Raw genomic sequence first — 18637 nt, forward strand, 5'->3', positions numbered from 1 at the left:
ATTAACCATTTACTTGGTATTTAAGCGTCAGCATTCACAGTGACCAGTTGCCAGATTGTCTGTTCAATATTGTCAGTATTCCAGCATTAACCCCAGTATTGTCTAGACTGAGCCTTGACCTAGTTCCTGTTTCTGACCATGATTTTTGCCTGCACCTTTTTCACCGTCGCTACTGCCTGCTCATTACCTGTGTTATGACTCTGGCCTTTTTTTCCATTTCCTGTCTTATTTTAATATTTCCTGCTTTATTTTGCCACTTCCTGTTTTGTCCTCGTCTGCCTTAGTTCTAGTTTTACTGATTCTGCCACATGACCCATCAGCTGCAGCCAATCTGTAATCAACCCGGTATTTTAGCCTCAGTTCTCAGCTCGTGTTTGGGTGGCTACATTCCACTATTTAGTTCAAGTAAGTCCTGCTATGTACCAGTTCTGATCGTCTTTTGGACCTTGCCTTGCCTGTTTCCTGTCTGTACTGTCTAGGACCGTGCTTTTTTAATTGAACCTCCCTCGCCTGGAATCTGAGTGCCTTTGCCTGATCCCCTGTCTGTACCGTTGCCTGTATTAAATCACCACAACCTTATCTGCGTATTGTGCTGTGCATTTGGGTCCTTCACCCTGATTCCTGACAACCTGTACCTTTTTGAACCTGACCGGTCAGTCTAACCTGCCTCTGCCTGCCGATTAAAACCCTTTAACTGATCTCCGACTCAGAGTCGTGCATGCAGGTCCGTAGCCTTGCGCCGCCGACATGTTTGCCTTGATTCATTGTGCTGAAAACTGGTATTTTGACATGAAAGAACTCAAAACCTGCAATGAACTGTTGGGGAGCGTCCGTGATGCATTTAGCGGCCTCCAACAAATGTAGACAGCCATCCTGCAGAGGGCAGCAGTGGGCCAGCAACGACTGCAACCTGAGCAACAAAGAAGAACTGTATCCTTTGATTCACTTCTATCCTCCACCGTTTAGTTCAGTAGTGCTTCCTGTGGCTTCCATTATTGGAACTGAGTGTATGTGTTGTCCGGTTGGATCCGCTGGATTCCTGATTACCGTTCTGTAGATTTGTCCAGCGTGTTTTCACATCACAGGGTTTTTACTCGTTTGAAACCAGCGGTATTTTGTCTGCGGCGTCTCGTCGTACCAACACGGTAAGGGTCATTTTTAGCAATAAGCGTACATGTCCTACACTATACATTTCAACTAGCGTCTATGTTGAAGTCGACAGCACTTGGTTTGGGTGAAAAATGACCGAGGCGTTGTAGATGAACGACCTGTGCTTGTAAATAGCGCAATTTAACGACAAGCGAGTGTATCCCCGCTAAAGCAAATCTAGGTCGACTGTTTGGTCTCAACTAACAATATGTGTAACTGTAACTAACGCGAAGTTGCAAGAAATAGAACTAGCAAAACCAAAGACACAGCGCAAATGCTCCACGATAAGTCGCTTTTTGCTGTGAAATGCTAATGCCAAGGTCTGCTCACATTTGGAAAGAGTGGATGGTGGTGTTGTCATATCTTGCCCTCATTTATGTCAGTGATACAAGATAGCACACAAACAAACCAAATATTTTAGAAGCAGCCGCAATGAATGCACATTGGAAAGGCATATCTTTGGAATGATGCTCATTTTAAGCGTTAGAAATGATTTATTTCACTATAATGAAACATTACGATCGGAATACAAAAACAATAATGAACATATACACATTTATTCCAGTATGCCAGCTGGCTACAGGCAGCTTTCATTGTGTTCAGGACACTTGGCTGCAAATGCAACTTCTCTCATCTCTGAACTCTGCACAGCTTGTGTACAAAGCAGTATGGGGTGCCCAATGTAATAGGAGCACCTATAACTAGTTTTCTCACATTAACTAAATGACACAACACATTTTCCATTTAGATAAACGTGACAAAGACTAAATGTAAATATAAATATTAAATGTTAAAATAAATGTTAAATATAAATCTAAATGTAATTTTATATCTAAATAGTATATCCTAATGTTAAATGTTTAGTGTAAAACTGAATATTCATGACATGTGGGTCCGTGCATGAAGTGCAATTGATTATTCATGTGTAAAATGAATATTGAATAACGTCATTTTATGATGTGTTTTGTTTCCGTAAGTCGGTAAAACACATTTGCGATATACTGATTTACTCATTCTCCTTTTCTCCACTTTCAAAACGAAATACAAAAAAGGAAACCGAGGGCGGGGCCAGTCGCCGGACTTTCACAATAAAACGCCCAAGAGCATTTGAAGCGCAACATCGGCAAATATTTGTAGCTCTTGAAGGATTGCGGTCGTGTTTTGACACACAATGAGACCCACATTGTTAACATTATTCAACGTAACAATTATTTATTTAGCCCGTCTCCGTGCTGACAACTGTCGATTACGTTACGACTCATGGCGTTTGCTAAAGGAATGACAGGTCAGTCAGCTCGCCACCGTCGGGTCACTTACAGAATCACCTGCCAACAAAGCTAAGTTTTCTGTGCATCCTGCTTCATTAGACTGCAGCGATATCACGATCACTACATCACTACAGAGCAGATGAGTGCCTGCGGAGCGTCTTTTTATTTTCCACCACCCACCTTCGGTATTGGTTTAGTAGTCATCATACCTGAGAGACTGGTTCTACATCAACTGCGCTGCATGGTGAGTTCAGCAATGGATCCGCTGCAGTTTGCCTACCAGCCTGGCATCGAAATAGAGGACGCCATCATCTTCCTGCTCCATCGTTCCATGGCCCACTTTGAGAAGCCCAGCAGCACTGTGAGGATTCTGTTCTTTGACTTCTCCAGTGCCTTTAATACCATACAGCCGGCTCTCTTAAGGGACATATTGGAGTCAGCTGGCGTGGACAGTTACCTGACAGAGTGGATACTGGACCACCTCACAAACCGTCCCCAGTTTGTGAAGGTCTGGGACTGCGTATCGGACACTCTGACCTGCAGTATGGGAGCCCCCCAGGGGACAGTCCTGGCCCTGCTTCTTCACCACCCTCTACACTGCAGACTTCGGACACAACTCATCTAGTTGTGTTCTGCAGAAGTTCTCCGACGACTCTGCAATTGTTGGACCTATCACTGACGATGATAACGCAAGGTACAGAGAACTGAAAAAGAACTTTGTGGACTGGTGTCGGCAGAACCACCTTCTAATCAATGCAGGGTGGACTTCCACAGATGTCAGTCTACACCCCCTCTTCCAGTGATCATTCAGGGAATGAACATCCAGACAGTGGACTGTTATAAGTACCTGGTTATTCACCTTAACAACAAACTAGACTGGACTAACAGCACAGACGCACTGTACAGGAAGTGTTAGAGCAGACTCTACCTACGGAGGCTGAGGTCGTTTTGAGTGAAAGGGAACACTCCTGAGGACCTTCTATGACTCTGTGGTGTGATCAGCCATCCTGTACAGTGTAGTCTGCTAGAACAGCAGCATCACAGAGAGGGAGAGGAAGAAGCTGGATAAGGTCATTAAGAAGTCCAGCTGTGTCCTGGGCTGCACTCTGGAGTCAGTGAGGGAGGTGGGAAACAGAAGAGTTCTGGCAAAATTCACATCCATGCTGGACCACGAGTCTCACCCACTGCAGGACACACCGTCTGCCCTGGAGAGCAGATTCAGTGACAGACTGATGCACCCTCGCTGTGGGAAGGAGAGATTCTGCAGGTCTTTCCTTCCTGCTTCTGTCAGATTTTATAATGAACAATTATAACATGGTGTACACTTCTACCACACTGCCACACACACGCTACATCTAGAGCAATTGCACCAGACACTTTAATATCTCACTCACTTTGTTTGGTGCAGTCACCTTACCTCACTTTCCATGTCATTCCCAGTTAATCATGCACACCTGACAGTTATCTCGAAATCAAGCACCAGTCAAGTACCTTGACTTCGGATTCCTGCCTGCTCCTTGCCTGTACTTTTGCAGTGGAAAGACTTGTAACGTACCTGACCGTTTGAGCAAGATTAGAGCCTGATCCTTACCTGTACCGCTGCCATGTTCACCTGATAACAAAACCTTGCCTGTCCCCTGATTTTGATTCTGCCTGCTCCTTTGGTGCTCACGTCTGAGAGCACCTGTGTATAACTCTGCTTGCCTTGCCTTAAGTTACGTAATAAAGACTGTCACCTTTTAAACCACCAACCTGTCCGTGCTGTGCATGTGGGTCCGATATCTGCAAAAGCCTGACAAGTAAAGCAGTCTTTTTTTTTTTACAAAACATTTGTAGTCAGAACTGCCCATATGTTTTTTAACCAATGTTTATTTACCAAGTTTAAATCTGCCAACTCACAAAATTTTCAACATCTTCAAGGCTGAACTTTATAGAACATGTAAAATGTAATATTATCTATCAGCATAGAAACATAAAAAACAATGGCTTAATTATTTGAAAACAAGTTGCTAAAAGAGCTACAGACTGTTTTCCTCAGATCAGGATGACAGATGAATCAGAAACAACAGTGCATCCTGGAACACCTCTTGTAATGCAGTCCTATGACCTATATGAGGCAGAGAGACAGTCATCATTGACACAAGTCCAATGATGGAGCATGTCTAAACAGCCACAATAAACTGTAATAAATCACTGTTTAGAATACTTGCAAAGATCAGCACAACATTAGAGCGTCTTCCTGGGCATAAGAGCATCAACCGGCCAAACAGGAGGACGCGATTTCAGTCTCATTATAAACTGAAAATCACCGGAACACCGCAGATGCGCTAAATTCTTCCTCATCAGGTGTCGACAAGGTCGTGATGTCACTGCAGTCTAATGAAGCAGGATGCACAGAAAACTTAGCTTTGTTGGCAGGTGATTCTGTAAGTGACCCGACGGTGGCGAGCTGACTGACCTGTCATTCCTTTAGCAAACGCCATGAGTCGTAACGTAATCGACAGTTGTCAGCACTTGGTTAAATAGCTTGGTTAAATAAATGATTTAAATACATAATTGTTACGTTGATTAATGTTAACAATGTGGGTCTCATTGTGTGTCAAAACACGACCGCAATCCTTTAAGAGTTACAAATATTTGCCGATGTTGTGCTTCAAAAGCTCTTGGGCGTTTTTTTGTGAAAGTCCGGTGACTGGCCCCGCCCCCGGTTTCCCTTTTTCGTATTTCGTTTCGAAAGTGGAGAAAAGAAGAATGAGTAAATCAGTATATCGCAAATGTGTTTTACCGACTTACGGAAACGAAACACAGCATAAAAAGACGTTATTCAATTTTCATTTTACACATGAATAATCAATTGCACTTCATGCACGGACCCATGTGCAAGTAGACTCCACCTCTATGCTCAAACAGCGCTCGTAATGCTGATCTCAGATCAGTGACACTGACTCAAACGCCTCAGAGTGCGTGTAAACCCCGCCCACATCTGACCTGGAAACCTTCGTTTATAGCTTGCAAGTAACTTGCAAACAACAGCTAGCTAGTAAAGTTAGCTAACTAATTCTCCAGCGGTGCCACAGAAACATTCCATTCAAGCCTACTTAATTCACAGTGGCGTTTACGACGCCTGCAGAACAGCCGCTTGAAGCGGAACCTCAGCCTGTCCACCTTCTAACATGAGGCAGCCGGAGCTGATGCCATGCTGGCTTCATTGGACTTCAGGCTTCACTCCAGTATTGTCCACCGATGCAGAGTCAGATGTGAGCAGGGCTGTGCATACTAGTGAATTTTACTTTTTCTTTTTTTTTTTCTACAGGTGATGATTGTGATGCAACCCTGTATGTTTCTAGACTAATCTCTACCTGGTCCTAGGTTAGATGTTTGGAAACTACATCATGTGGTGTGCCACGTAATCGGGCATGCTCAGTGCAGCTGAATTGTAAGGAAATCATCAGGAAATAGAAACTCAAACAGTGTTTGTGATAGAATGACTAAGACCTAACTGGCCAAAGTGATAGAATAGTTGAGCCATCCTATTGGTAGGTTGGCAGGTCTTGACAATGACTAGCTTATTCAGACGTAGCAGCAATGGAGGGTCTAAAAACAGTGGAGATGGTGGTGGGGGAAACGGTGGGCATGGGCAGCTCAACAATGGCAGGCCTAACCGGCAGGTCAAACGCCTGGAGTTTAACCAGGCCATGGAGGACTTCACAACTATGTTTCCTTCTATGGACTATGAGGTGATCGAGTGTGTACTGCGCTCTAATAATGGAGCAGTGGACACTACAATCGACCAGCTGCTCCAGATGAGCATTGATGGACAGGGCTCAGATGAAAGCACAGACTCAGATGACAGCATCCCTCCAGAGGTAAGAATGCTATGTAACTTTGACCCTACGGACTGTCTTTAACAGTATTATAAAAAATAGTCTGTACCGGTGTACCAGTAATTAGAAGTTGGACTAAGATTTTATTCAAGTTCAAGTTTTCTTCACTAGATGAGGACCTTTTGTGAAGACTAAAGTCTTTGTTTATACCCAATTTGTAGTTCAAAAGACGTAGCTGAACATTTAAAAGTATAAAGTGGCCTTCATCACTCTTGCATTATTCAGTTAATTATCATCGTGGCTTACAGTATGTTAAATCATTTTCCAGTATGCCATAATTATGATTTTTACTAACATTATTTAGTATTATTTATAGGAATCAATTCGCATTTTAAACAAAACTTAATATGTATTGTTGGACTATAAGGGCATTTTTTCCATTTGTTGTCCTCAGGCTCCATCTTTGCTGCTTCTGTCTTCTCTAGTAGGTGACTGTGATTGGCTAAATATACCACTTAGGGCTGCAACTAACAATAATTTTGATAATCGATTTATTCGTTGACTAATCTGGAACATTTAAACAGAGAGCCCCGGGCTCCTTCTGGCTCTGGGGCAACGGCGACAACCACTAAAAACATGTCCTCCTATGTTAATGCTGCTATTATTTGCTAATTTTTTACACAGCAGCACTTAATAAAGCATCTTCACAGGATGTATACACATTGTTTGTCACCGCTGCTCCATCCGTTGCACTGTTTTCTTTTTACGTGCTTGTATATTGCTGTAGTATTTACAAGCCACACACTTAGCAGGCAGCACAAAACAGGTTGCAACCTTTCTCCTGCTGCTGGTTTATCTGTTTTCTTCAAGAAATAAATATTATGTGAATGTGAATGCAGCGTTAGTGTACAAGTTCAAGACCATTTACCACAAAGTTACAGATTAAAAGAAATAAAACAAAGGTTGTCACTTCTTTGTAGATACTAGAGCGAACACTTGAACCTGACAGTTCAGATGAGGAACCACCTCCAGTCTACTCTCCACCAACATGTCATTTGCAAGTTTTTGACAGGAAAGAACCAAAATCCCTACCAACTCCTACACCAAGGTAAGCAAGAGTGATTTTGGAGAAAAGCATTTTCCTAGCTCAGATTTTTCTTTTATGGCTTAAGGGTTTGATCTGTAAATGGGTGTGACCACTTAAGGTTTGACCCAATATAGACATTTCCACTTAGGGGTGTACTTACTTACTTACTTAGGTATTTCATGGCTTAGACATTTTTAGATGTGTTACAATGTTAAAAGGTGACTGTACAAGCTGTACAGTTACTATTTAACATTTACCTATTTCCTCTCAGGCGTGACTAGAGAACAGGTGTTCAATTTGGTGTTATTGCTCTCACTCTCACTGGAAGTTCAACATGGCACCCCATGGAGGAAAAAAACTCCTTACTATCTGGGGAAAAACGAATTGATGCTCTGCATTAAGATGGTGTAGGCTATAAGAATATTACAAGGACCCTCAAACTAAGCTGCAATACAATGACCAACACCATACCACCATGGGTTAACAGGACAAGTTCTACTCTAGCAGGCCTGCAACATAAGCCCAAACATGCATCCAAGACGACCAGAGGGTAAAGGTGAGGGACTGGCCAAGTGTGTCCCCAGATCTAAACCCCAGTGAGCATCTTTGGCTCATCCTCAAATGAAAGGTGACTTGGCACAAGGTGTCTAACGTGCAACAGCCCCATGATGTTGTCATGGACGAGTGAAAGAGGACTCCAGTGGCAGCTTGTGAGGCTCTGGTTCCTAAGAGTAGTGCCTCTCCATTCCTAAGAGGCATGTTTTTAATATTGACACTTTGGGCCCAATTTAGACATTTTTGTTTAGGAGTGTATTCCCAATTGTGGCCAGCAGTTTAGATGTAATTTGTTGTGTGTTGTGTTACTTTATGAAAACAGCAAATGATTATTGCCTTAAAACTTGTAAAGTCATTGTATTGTAGCAAAGCGGCATTTCTCCAGTGTTGTCACATGACGAGATATAATAGAATATTTACAAAAATGTGAGGGGTGTATTAACTTCTGTTAGATACTGTATATGTATACATACCTATGTATGAATCTAAACAGATCACATGTGACTCTAACCAGATCATTAGTAACTATCCAGGGCTCTTTCTGTGCTATGATGTAACCTAATTTCTGACTCTAAACACAGATTTTCCTACGTAGATAGTCACATCTACTTTTCAAGGATTTTAGAAATAAAAGTGCAAATTTGATATTTGCTAAGATTCACTTGATTTAATATGGATGTGCTGATTAAAGGTTAAGCTTCTATAAGTAGACTAATTGAGATTGAGTCTACAAGACAAGTAGATGATATGGATGAGTTAATTTCTGAAGTTAACTCAGTTTGATCTGTGTTTTTACCAAAATATGGCTGAGGTGTCATCAACAAATCTAAAACCATTAAATCTGCACATTGATTCGTGCCATTTATCTTGGAGTCTGGTATAAATATTTTTGCCAAACATTACGATTAAATATGTAAAGAAATATTGTGCAGGTATTTAAAGTGATAGTAATCACACAGCACAGCGATGACTCTTGGTCAGCCTGACAGTGCTGACCAAGAGACCATTCTTTAAGATGTCTGGCTTCTTAAGGTATACTGTCGATAAGCATAGAGGTGCAACAGAAATCTGGGGGTTTTATTTTCCTTTGATAATTGGTATTAGGTGCAGCTTCAGAAACATGCTGTTTTATATTACTAAACAGTTTTTGTTTTTTTTTTCATGCTAGGCAAGACTTATTCACCTTATTTCCATTTTATGACTAGTCCTTTCTAGTCCTCTTTAGGATGTGAGATTATTCCACAGAGCTAACCATTCGCTGACTTCTTTTTTAGGGGGTCAACAGTGTCTAACATTGTGCAGTGAAGCTGCAGTATTATCAACAGAATAATCTACCTGTCCATGAGTAAAATGAAAAAGAGTGTTGTCTGTGCAGTTACATGGGAATTAAGAAAAAGATGATTAAATCAAACCTGAAATCTAGCAACAGAATCAGAATAATTATCAGAAACATCTACTGGTTGAATTTGTTTCTAACTGCTTTAAGGTTTGATATACTGTAGTGTATAGTGAGTTAAAATGTTAATTAAAAAGGTCAGATAACCGGTGTAGAAATTATTTAAATTATCAATTTCAAGTGTGTATGTAAAGAAAATGCACAGACATCTGTCACTAATTATGACTGTCTGTGCTAATTCTTTATGACTTTCTAATGTGGCTTGTTTCTCCATCGGCTCCAGTATATCTGATGCCCAGACACCTTCAGATCACCAACTGGTAAGAAGCTACCGAAACTGGAACCCTCCTTTGCTTGGAAATCTCCCAGATGAGTTTTTGCGAATTTTGCCACAGCAGTTGAACAATACAAAGGTAAATGTACAGGTGTTATGTACTGAAAAGCATTTTTAGCTTATTTTTTTGTAGGTGCTATTTGCATCAGCTATGGTGTAAAGCTTGAAATGTAGGATGTTTTGATAAGCAGGCAACCTGCCCTGAGTATATGTGTACTGTATATGGCAAGAAACTTAAATCTAAATCTGATTTTTAGGTCTGGTAGGTGCAGGAGGGATTTAGAGATGGCGATTTATCTTGAAAAAATAATCAGTATTAATAAATACTATTGAGGATGGGATAAAACATTGACCTCAAGGATACGCAAAGGCCTAGCAGAAGGAAGTATGGTCCTGCAATGCGTCAGAGGAACTCATCCTGGTACCTAATGGCAGTCAGGGCACCTCTGCCCTTCAATGAAATGCCTTCCCAGACAGTCACTGGCACGTCCTCAAACTGGTCAAGCTGAAGTTTGTTTCAGGAAGCAGGATGTACTTTTTGGCATGTCTAGGCTATGTCTTGTCTGTCACAAATCTCTCAGCCTGACGCAATGCAGGCCCTTTGGCCAGAGAATACCAGGATTATGAGCACAGGCCCTACTTGTGGTTGTGGCCCTTGTACGACTCTCATGGAGGTTGTTTCTGATTCATTGAGCTGAATCATGCACATTGTACAAAGAAGCAGATAGTGCTGTCGCGGCCTCCTCCATGTCTCCTAGTTTACAGGCCTGGCTCCTGATGTGAAAATACCTAATATAAATGGTCTCATAATTCACATGGAATCATTTTGTAACTATTCCAAACCAATGTTTTCTTTTCCTCATCAGAGTTCTCCGTGTAGTTTGTCCCAGCCTTCATCTTCATCTTCAGTTACTTCAGTAACTCAGTGGGCAGCTCAGTCTGGATCTTGGTCTGAAACTGCACAGACGCGAAGAGGCTCTGGTTTGACAGCTGGAGCTACAGAGCAAGACAAGAAGTTAAAACAGTATTTGGAAGATGAGCGCATCGCCTTGTTCCTACAGAATGAGGAGTTTATGAAAGAGTTACAGCGAAACCGCGACTTCCTCATAGCCTTAGAGAGAGGTATGGCCTGTGTTTATACTGTAGCTGTTTTTATACAGAAACCATGCTCGGTTGGTGAGAGGTTGCCCCCTTCTTTAAGATGTCTGGCTTCTTATACTGTCGATAAGCATAGAGGTGCAACACGACACCCTGGTTTTATCAGCATGACATGAAACCTCCTGTGTAATATGACACTTTCCAAATGATACAGGTGGATGAACTATGAAAGCATCTAGCAGTTTTGCACATTTTAGATTTAACTTAATGTTCACAGGTTTTTTGTAAATGTGGGTTATGACGTACTGGATTCTGATTAACCATAATATACAGTACGTAACAATAAATAATACCATACCTACGTACATACAGATGTCATCACACTAGCTGCAGTTATGATTGAGCACATTATTTGAAAATAATTCTTTATCTGATCTTGGGCTGCAACTAACAATTATTTTGATTTTCGATTATTTTTGCTTCTTAGAAATCCCTTCGGTGTTTTTTTTTTTTTTTTGTTTTTTGTTTTTTTTAAAACTAAATTTACATTTTGACTCTTCTCAAACGAAACCCACAATCCAGCGATGCGCTGTTCTGTGGTGGCGCAGTTCATCACTATGTAGTGAACGAGATGACGCGCAGCCAGCAGCGCTCGCTGCAGAACACATTAAGTAACACAGCGGCCCGTAATGAAGAGTCTTTACGCGATGATAAACCGCGTTTGTTGCCGCTGCTACATCCGGGACACCAGTGTTTCATTGTTAGCTTCTCCTGTGCCGCTGTAGTGTTCAAAAACCACCAGCTGAACTGAAGAAATTAGGGCGCAGCCTTTCTCGTGCTGCCACTTGGTTTGTTTTTTTCGGCATTTCGACAGCGGCTGCGTTACTTTGCCGTCGCGTTGCGCCGTAAAATGAGCAGCGCAACAAATCTGTAACGGCAAATTATTATCGATACATTTCCGGTATTAATTCCTCGCTTGATAATTGCAGTGCTAATTTGATCAACAGAAAATATAAAAAAACATGCTGTCTGACCGATTTGTTTTCACAATGTCAAGACATTACACATTAGACTGAGTGAAAATGTCACTGAAAAGTATAAAATATCATATCAAATTCTACATTTCCGATCAGGCTGGGTCCGACAAGTGTCAATTAATGGTCCAGGTGAGCCAAGATTTCAGAATTTTTCAAACATGTAAAGATGGTTCTAATCCCAGCATGAGTTCAGGGACCATTTGTAGGGCTATAGGATGGTTGCGGGACTGAAGCTGCCGTTTTCTTCTTATGGTCCAGGGTGTGAATTACCAGTTCATAGATTTTATGTTCGTTTTGTTTTTGTCAGCATTGGAAATATCTTCTCAAATGTGTTGCTATTAAACAACAAATACCCTTTTCTAGTGTACCTTATTCTCAATGTGTATCAGCGCTCATAAGTTATATTATTGGTCATAACATTTTTTTACTGTTTTTTTTTTTTTTTTTTAGATCGCTTGAAGTATGAATTACAGAAATCAAAGTCAAGTCATTCATCTGGCATGGAAAATTCCACAGGTAAATATGACTCAAGTCTTCACACACTGAAATGGGTGTGCAGTTGCTGTGGTATAGTGTCAACTATGTGCTATCTGTGTTCAGGAGAACAGTTGTCTTCAGCTTCAGTTGATGACCTCTCAGATGATGCTATGTTTAGAGACAAGCTCAAACACATGGGAAAATGTAAGTCGCAGTTTTGGACTAGTGGAAATAAACTTTCAGGCAGGGTGGTAAAAAAAATATTTTAGACAAATACAATTTTTAATGTAGAGCAATCAATCGATAATATTACTAGTGCAGTAACAAGTACATGTGCTTTGCAATATCTAAACAATGAAGCTTGACCGCTATAAATATTCTTTTCTGACATTAAGTATTTGGTTGTACAAAAGCAAGGAACATAACTATTTATTTAGCTTCCCTCTGAACTTTTAACTAATTCGCCATTATATTGTGTAAGTAATAATTTGATTTTTTCACCTTCAGCAACAAGAAGAAAATTGTTTGAAATTGCCAGAACTTTCTCAGAAAGGACAAAGAGGAAAAAGTCGAAAAGAAAAACGTTCCTGAAGCATCATTCATATCCTTTAGTTGTTCCTTTTTAAATGTAAGGTGACTTACAGTACACTTAAAGAAAGTTAAAATTTAATTTATTTAGTTATTGCTTAATAATTAAGTAAAATTACTTGTTGTTCTTGTTAAATAGTTCAATTGCTAGAATACTGTAAGTGATAACTGCAGCTCGACATTTGATGTCACAACTCGCATAAATCATCTGCCATAACTGTGATTTGTTCTGTATGTGTTGTTTTCTTAACTAAGTCTGGTTCCAGATTTGGAATAGCCAACTCAACAGCCAATCTTCTGGATGATGTGGAGGGAAACATTTGTGGTAAGACAATTCACACACAACCATGCAAATCATTCACTGCTGCAACACCTGGTGGAGAAAAGAAAAGCTATAATTTTAGCTTTAGGGTCAAAATATTTTGCAATTATGGTAAATTCAAAAGTTAATAAGAAATGGTGAGATAACAGAGGGTTTTGGGGAAGAACTATTAAATTATCAATTTCAACCCCATATGTCAGGACAAGATCGAGGGTGTGGTTAAAACAATGAGTGGGTTCATTTACCTGCTGTGTAAAACCAATAGTGTCTATTAAGGAGTTAAAAGCAGTGCTGAGACAGTTGCTGTCAACATCTACATGAATGTTAAAGTCTCCCACTACAATGACTTTATCTGTGCTAAGAACTAAGTCAGATAAGAATTCAGAGAATTCAGTTAAGAACTCTGAATATGGAGCAGGAGGACGGTAAACAATACAAAACACAACTGGTTTCTGAGTTTTAGAGTCTGGGTGAGAAAGGCTCAGAGTGAGACTCTCAAATGAGTTATAACTATGTTTAGGTTTAGGAGTAATTAATAAATCTGATTTATAAACTGCTGCTACTCCTCCACCTCTACTACTACTACTCTACCTGTACTTCTTGGAACATGATAGTTGATGTGACTCTTTGGAGTCGACTCATTTAAAGTAACATATTCATCCTGCTGCAGCCAGGTTTCAGTGAGACAGAACAGATCTATGTGATGGTCACTTATACATCTATATATAGATCTATATAATATACACTTATTAACAAGGATTTAGATGAGAGAGATTTGATATTTAATAAACCACACTTTATGATTTCACTGTTACTTTGTTGAGGAACTGTTTTGATGTTTATTAAATTCTGGTAAGTCACTCCTCTTTGCTTTGTTAGTGATTTGTATAGTTTAGGTGGTCAGGGAGCAGACACAGTCTCTTTGTGATAACTAAGACTAAGGTGGTGGTGGCTGTAGAGAACATGCAGAGAGGCGTGTAAGACTGCGACTGTTTCATGATTCTTGTTCCAAACTTTTTTCACATTGCTACTATAAAGAAGAGAGGAATGTTGACAGTGAGTCCTGCCTCTGTCAAGAGAGATTAAAATTACAACAAACAAAATTGCCTCAAGATGCTCTTGCATCACCAGCTTCAAATCTGATCCCAACCATTCGTTTTAAATGGATCATGCGTCGAAATAGGCATCTCGACACAATGTTGCTGACTGTAGCTGCACTTGGGCATCACAAATTGTTTTCTGTTGACATGTCATTTCATCCTGTGATACTGCTTTTATAGTGATGTGTCCAGTCAATGGGTCCTATCACATCGCTGCAAATTCTGCTTTAATGTTGCCCTAATCAACGGCATTATATAGGAACCTGATGCCTTGCTGAAATACAGATGATTGCATCCAAGAGAGCTGGCATGGGTCGACTCAGGGTCTATTGGCATATACCCAACCGGTCTGCAGCTCCCTACGGATGCCCCTGTGGCTGAAACCCTATGGTCAGCAGCTGGATGTGGATGGCTGCATGGTTCTTGCTGCGTCAAGCGCTAACAACAGACGCCTCTAATGGATACATTCAGACACCGTTTTGCTCATATTTTTATATCCTCTCATCTAATTGCAGATGTGTGTCTGTATTCATCGTTTATCGTTACAGTCAGCCAGTGATTACCGTTCCCCTGTTTCACCTCTTAGTGTTGCCAACAGACCAATAGCTTTAGAAAGGTACTTACACGAACCAGGGAGCTACTGTAGACTTACCATAGGCAAAAACTTTACATACGTTGATGCATCTAAAAGTTGGCTTAGATTTGTACTTGCGCCAGGGTTTTGTGTTTAAGTACCCTTCGTACATGAGGCCCCTGGAATTTAAAAAGTTGTTGTTGTTGTTGTACCTTCTGATGTCAATAACTTATTTGATGTCAAAAACTAATTTTTTTTCATAATTTGTTTATTACAGATGCACATTACTGTGTTAATGTCCTTGTTTTTTTGTCTAGAGGAAGAACCTAAAAAGTCAATATCTCACGAAGAATGTAAGCAACACAGTGAGCCCATGTCATGGTAAGATACCCCTCAGTAATTTCCAAGGAGGTTAGCTATGCTTTAAAACTTGGTAAAGTTGGTTTGTATTTGATACACAACTTTAATCTAATAATTTAAATGTAATTAGATTTTTTTTGTACAATAGCAGCTTTGAAGTGATCCTCTCATGTACATACACTTGTATATAAGCTGTGCCTTGTAAATACTTTTGATAATTTAAACAATAGATATTACAAATGACTGCTATTAATAATAACTAATGTCCAGCTAGCTATATTTGGGATTTTTAAATTATCAATATAAATGGCACTGCCTTTCAGGTGGTGTAATTCCACTTACGTGTGCTTCTTGTGTTACCAACAAATCTTTACTTTTGTGGCTGATAATTTACACTTTTTTCTTTGTAGAGTACTCCAACTTGTCAAGAGGTAGAATCGGTCTCGCTGAATGTTTAAAAAAGTTTTTTCTTTGCAGATACTGTATAAGGTTGTGCAACAAAATATGTTAAAGGGACCATCATTTTTGTCCAGGCCTGTTTCATTAGTTTGTTTTTTAAAATAATGTTTAACCACAATTTTAAAACAATGTCTGATTTTTTTAAAAATTTCTTAAATTAATTTTTCAGTAAATTTAGATTTATTACTTTTGTTAGTTTTAATTTATTCTCATGACAAATATGTTTTTTTATTTTTTTATTTTGTAGAGCGGTACCAAGAACTTTGCTCACGTATGTATTCGGATATGTAACAACCCCATTTAACCCATCTTCCAAGGGGAAGCAGTGGTCTTTGTCGAAACACAAACAGGTTTCAGTGTTTTATATTGAAATATTATTTGATGTTTCCTTCCCCGTTTTTAGATTGGCCTGGACCGTCTCTGGGTGACTTTGCGAAGGTATGACCCATGGGCAAAGGGGGATAGGACAACTCCTACCCCACTGTGTTACATACTACGGAGTAGAAAGGACTGTTTCCTGTCAGTATTTTTTTTACCTAGAAATATTGCGTATTTCTGATTGTGGTGTGGAAATCTTTATACTTTTCATGCATATACAGCAAAGGTGTGATGGAGAAATATTCATATAATCTTTATATAGACTATTCCATACTTTTATTTGTGTTTTGAGTTAAGAAGCTTTCCTTTTAGAAGGTATGTGTGTGCATTCAAATAATTCAGGTTTTGAAGCTGTTTGTGAAGTTTTGTATGGTAGGATGAAAAATGTTTTTCTTCTGTACAACTAACACAACTGTCGTAGGTAAACACAATGGTAGGTTATGCTATCGGAACATTATACCAATTGTGTAACGCATATGGAAACTTATTTAATAATGTTTCTTAGGCATCTGGACATGTCCTATCAAATTTGGCCTGTTATGCTGTTCACACTATTTTACAAATCATTTGTAACATGTATTCCCTATGACAATTTTTTTCATATTCAGCCCATCTACTTATTTCTATTTATACGACGATTCACTTATATTATGACATAAAACTGGTTATTTTACTTTATATGTTTAAACTTGAAACAAAAAAAATGAGCAAATAAATTGAAATTATAATTATGTACATTTTTAATAGTGCTGAATACGTTTGCGGCCGTGATGCTGTGTCTGGCAGAGTGTGTTGCGCTCCTGTCGCCCAGGTCGTGGGTTCAATCCCGTCAGAGGGGTTGCGTCAGGAAGGGCATCTGGCCTAAGAACTTGCCAAATCTATCATGCGAATCAATCGCTGTGGCGACCCCTGACGGGTTAAGCGGAAAGGAGTTCCCTAATAGTGCTGATTATCTTTGACCCAATACTTTGTAATGTAATACTTTTGGGCATTTTAATTCCTTTCTTATATGGGTTGACTAAAAGATATAAATTAGGGTAATCCTATTAGACTGTAGTTTTTAGAATTGTACTGTACATGAGAAATGAAACAGCATGGATAAATCTTCTCTGTATGAGTGAATTTGTTCAGTTCAGCCTTGATGGATATAGTTGTCAACGAGAAGTACAGGCCAAATAATAAAAAAAATATGGTCATACAAAGTTACGTTATGGTAAAGACAATAACTGTGTAAGTAATATTTTGCCATTTCAGAAATGTTCTATTAACCTAAGTAAAACCTTTACAACAATTTAAAACATTACTCTAGGCCCTGACATACTGGGCTACTGGCTGAAGAAGCTAATCGCCTAATATAAAAAAAAAAATATATGGTAAATAAAGCAGTCACCCGAGACTGTAAAACCACACATGCCAACCTGTGCATGGCCTGGATTGACTACAAGAAAACCTATGACTCAATTTATCATGGGATTCTTTGAACTATACAGGATCAACAGGACTCTAAGAACCTTCATACAGAACTCTGTGGGGGGGGGGGCAACCCTAGAGGCAAACTTCAAGTCGATTGCCCAAGTCAACATCAAGTGCAGCATATACCAAGAAGATGCTCTGTCTGCTGTTCTGCATAGGCCTGAATCCCTCAGCCAGATCTGGCTACAGAGATCGTACGCTAAGCGTAAGGAAGGAGGCAGAGGATTAGTGACACTATCCAGAATCAAACAACTAAGCTCCATGAATACAAAAGGGAAAATGGCCCCAACAGATGATGTGCTCAGTGAATACCTCAGGGAGTAGAAACCAGAGGAGGAGGGGAAAGAAGAGGAACCCTCATGAAAGGACAAACCCCTACACGGTATGTACCACCAGCAGATAGAAGAAGTGGCTGATATCGACAAATCCAAAGTGGCTGGACTGAAAGACCGTATGGAAGCACTAATCCTAGCAGCACAGGAGAGTACCAGATCAATAGAGGCTGGGATCTACCACACCAGGCAGGACCCCAGGTACAGGCTGTGCAAAAATGCCCATGAAACAATCCAGCACATAACAGCGGCATGCAAGATGCTAGCAGGCGGGGCATACATGGAATGCCATAACCAAGTAGCCGGCATAGTGTACAGGAACATCTGTGCCGGGTACAGGCTGGAAGTCCAAAAGTCTAAATGGGAAACGCCTCAAAAGGTGGTTGAGAATGACAGCTAAGATCCTGTGGTACTTTCAGTTGGTTCGGACAGTAATGAGTCTTTTTTTTCCATACTGTTTCCTTTTGAGAAAAAGTCCCTAAAATATTTTCTGATTGTGTGCTTTGTCTTTGTTTCACTGTGAAATCTGAAATCTGCTTTATGGCTCCCGTTTGTACCACTTTGTTTAACCACTAAATTAAATTCTTTCCCAGCACTTATGTAGTATGTACATAATAGCAATTTATTTTATTCCCATATCGACTGAAACATATACAGATCTACTGTATCATTGTATTGTTTTTAGGAATTTATAGTACAGATGAGGAGACAACATAACAGCAAGCTGGAAACTGTTAAAATATAAAGTTAAAAAATAGTCTGCAACCTGGTATGTGCCAAGTCTCACTCGAGCTGTACAGTATGCATAGTGAGAATATTGATAGAG

General features: G+C 39.9%; 1 protein-coding gene across 5 annotated transcripts; it reads left to right on the forward strand.

The window, feature by feature from the left end:
* The first annotated feature begins 245 nt into the window (after positions 1-245).
* On the forward strand, positions 246-18410 carry cuedc1b (CUE domain containing 1b). 5 transcript variants are annotated; one of them, XM_029171219.3, is made up of 14 exons: positions 246-1145; positions 5731-6283; positions 6696-6725; positions 7222-7349; positions 9563-9692; positions 10480-10735; positions 12199-12264; positions 12349-12429; positions 12733-12826; positions 13080-13138; positions 15127-15190; positions 15580-15600; positions 15876-15899; positions 16032-18410. In XM_029171219.3, coding segments are annotated over exons 2-12 (1218 nt in total). In that variant the 5' UTR covers positions 246-1145; positions 5731-5974; the 3' UTR covers positions 15581-15600; positions 15876-15899; positions 16032-18410. The 5 variants fall into 5 exon arrangements, with proteins under 5 accessions (XP_029027052.1, XP_029027051.1, XP_029027050.1 ...); XM_029171218.3 differs by having other exon boundaries at positions 15876-18410; XM_029171217.3 differs by having other exon boundaries at positions 247-1145; positions 15580-18410.
* Positions 18411-18637: the final 227 nt, after the last annotated feature.

The sequence above is a fragment of the Betta splendens genome, chromosome 13 (genome assembly GCF_900634795.4).
Source record: "Betta splendens chromosome 13, fBetSpl5.4, whole genome shotgun sequence".
Taxonomy (NCBI): domain Eukaryota; kingdom Metazoa; phylum Chordata; class Actinopteri; order Anabantiformes; family Osphronemidae; genus Betta; species Betta splendens.

Excerpts from the sequence above, each read along its gene's own strand:
- cuedc1b (XM_029171218.3), top strand. The coding sequence starts at position 5,975 with ATGACTAGCTTATTCAGACGTAGCAGCAATGGAGGGTCTAAAAACAGT. Across the intron at positions 7,350-9,562 it reads CTACCAACTCCTACACCAAG|TATATCTGATGCCCAGACAC; the intron begins GTAAGCAAGAGT and ends CATCGGCTCCAG. Across the intron at positions 9,693-10,479 it reads AGCAGTTGAACAATACAAAG|AGTTCTCCGTGTAGTTTGTC; the intron begins GTAAATGTACAG and ends TTTCCTCATCAG.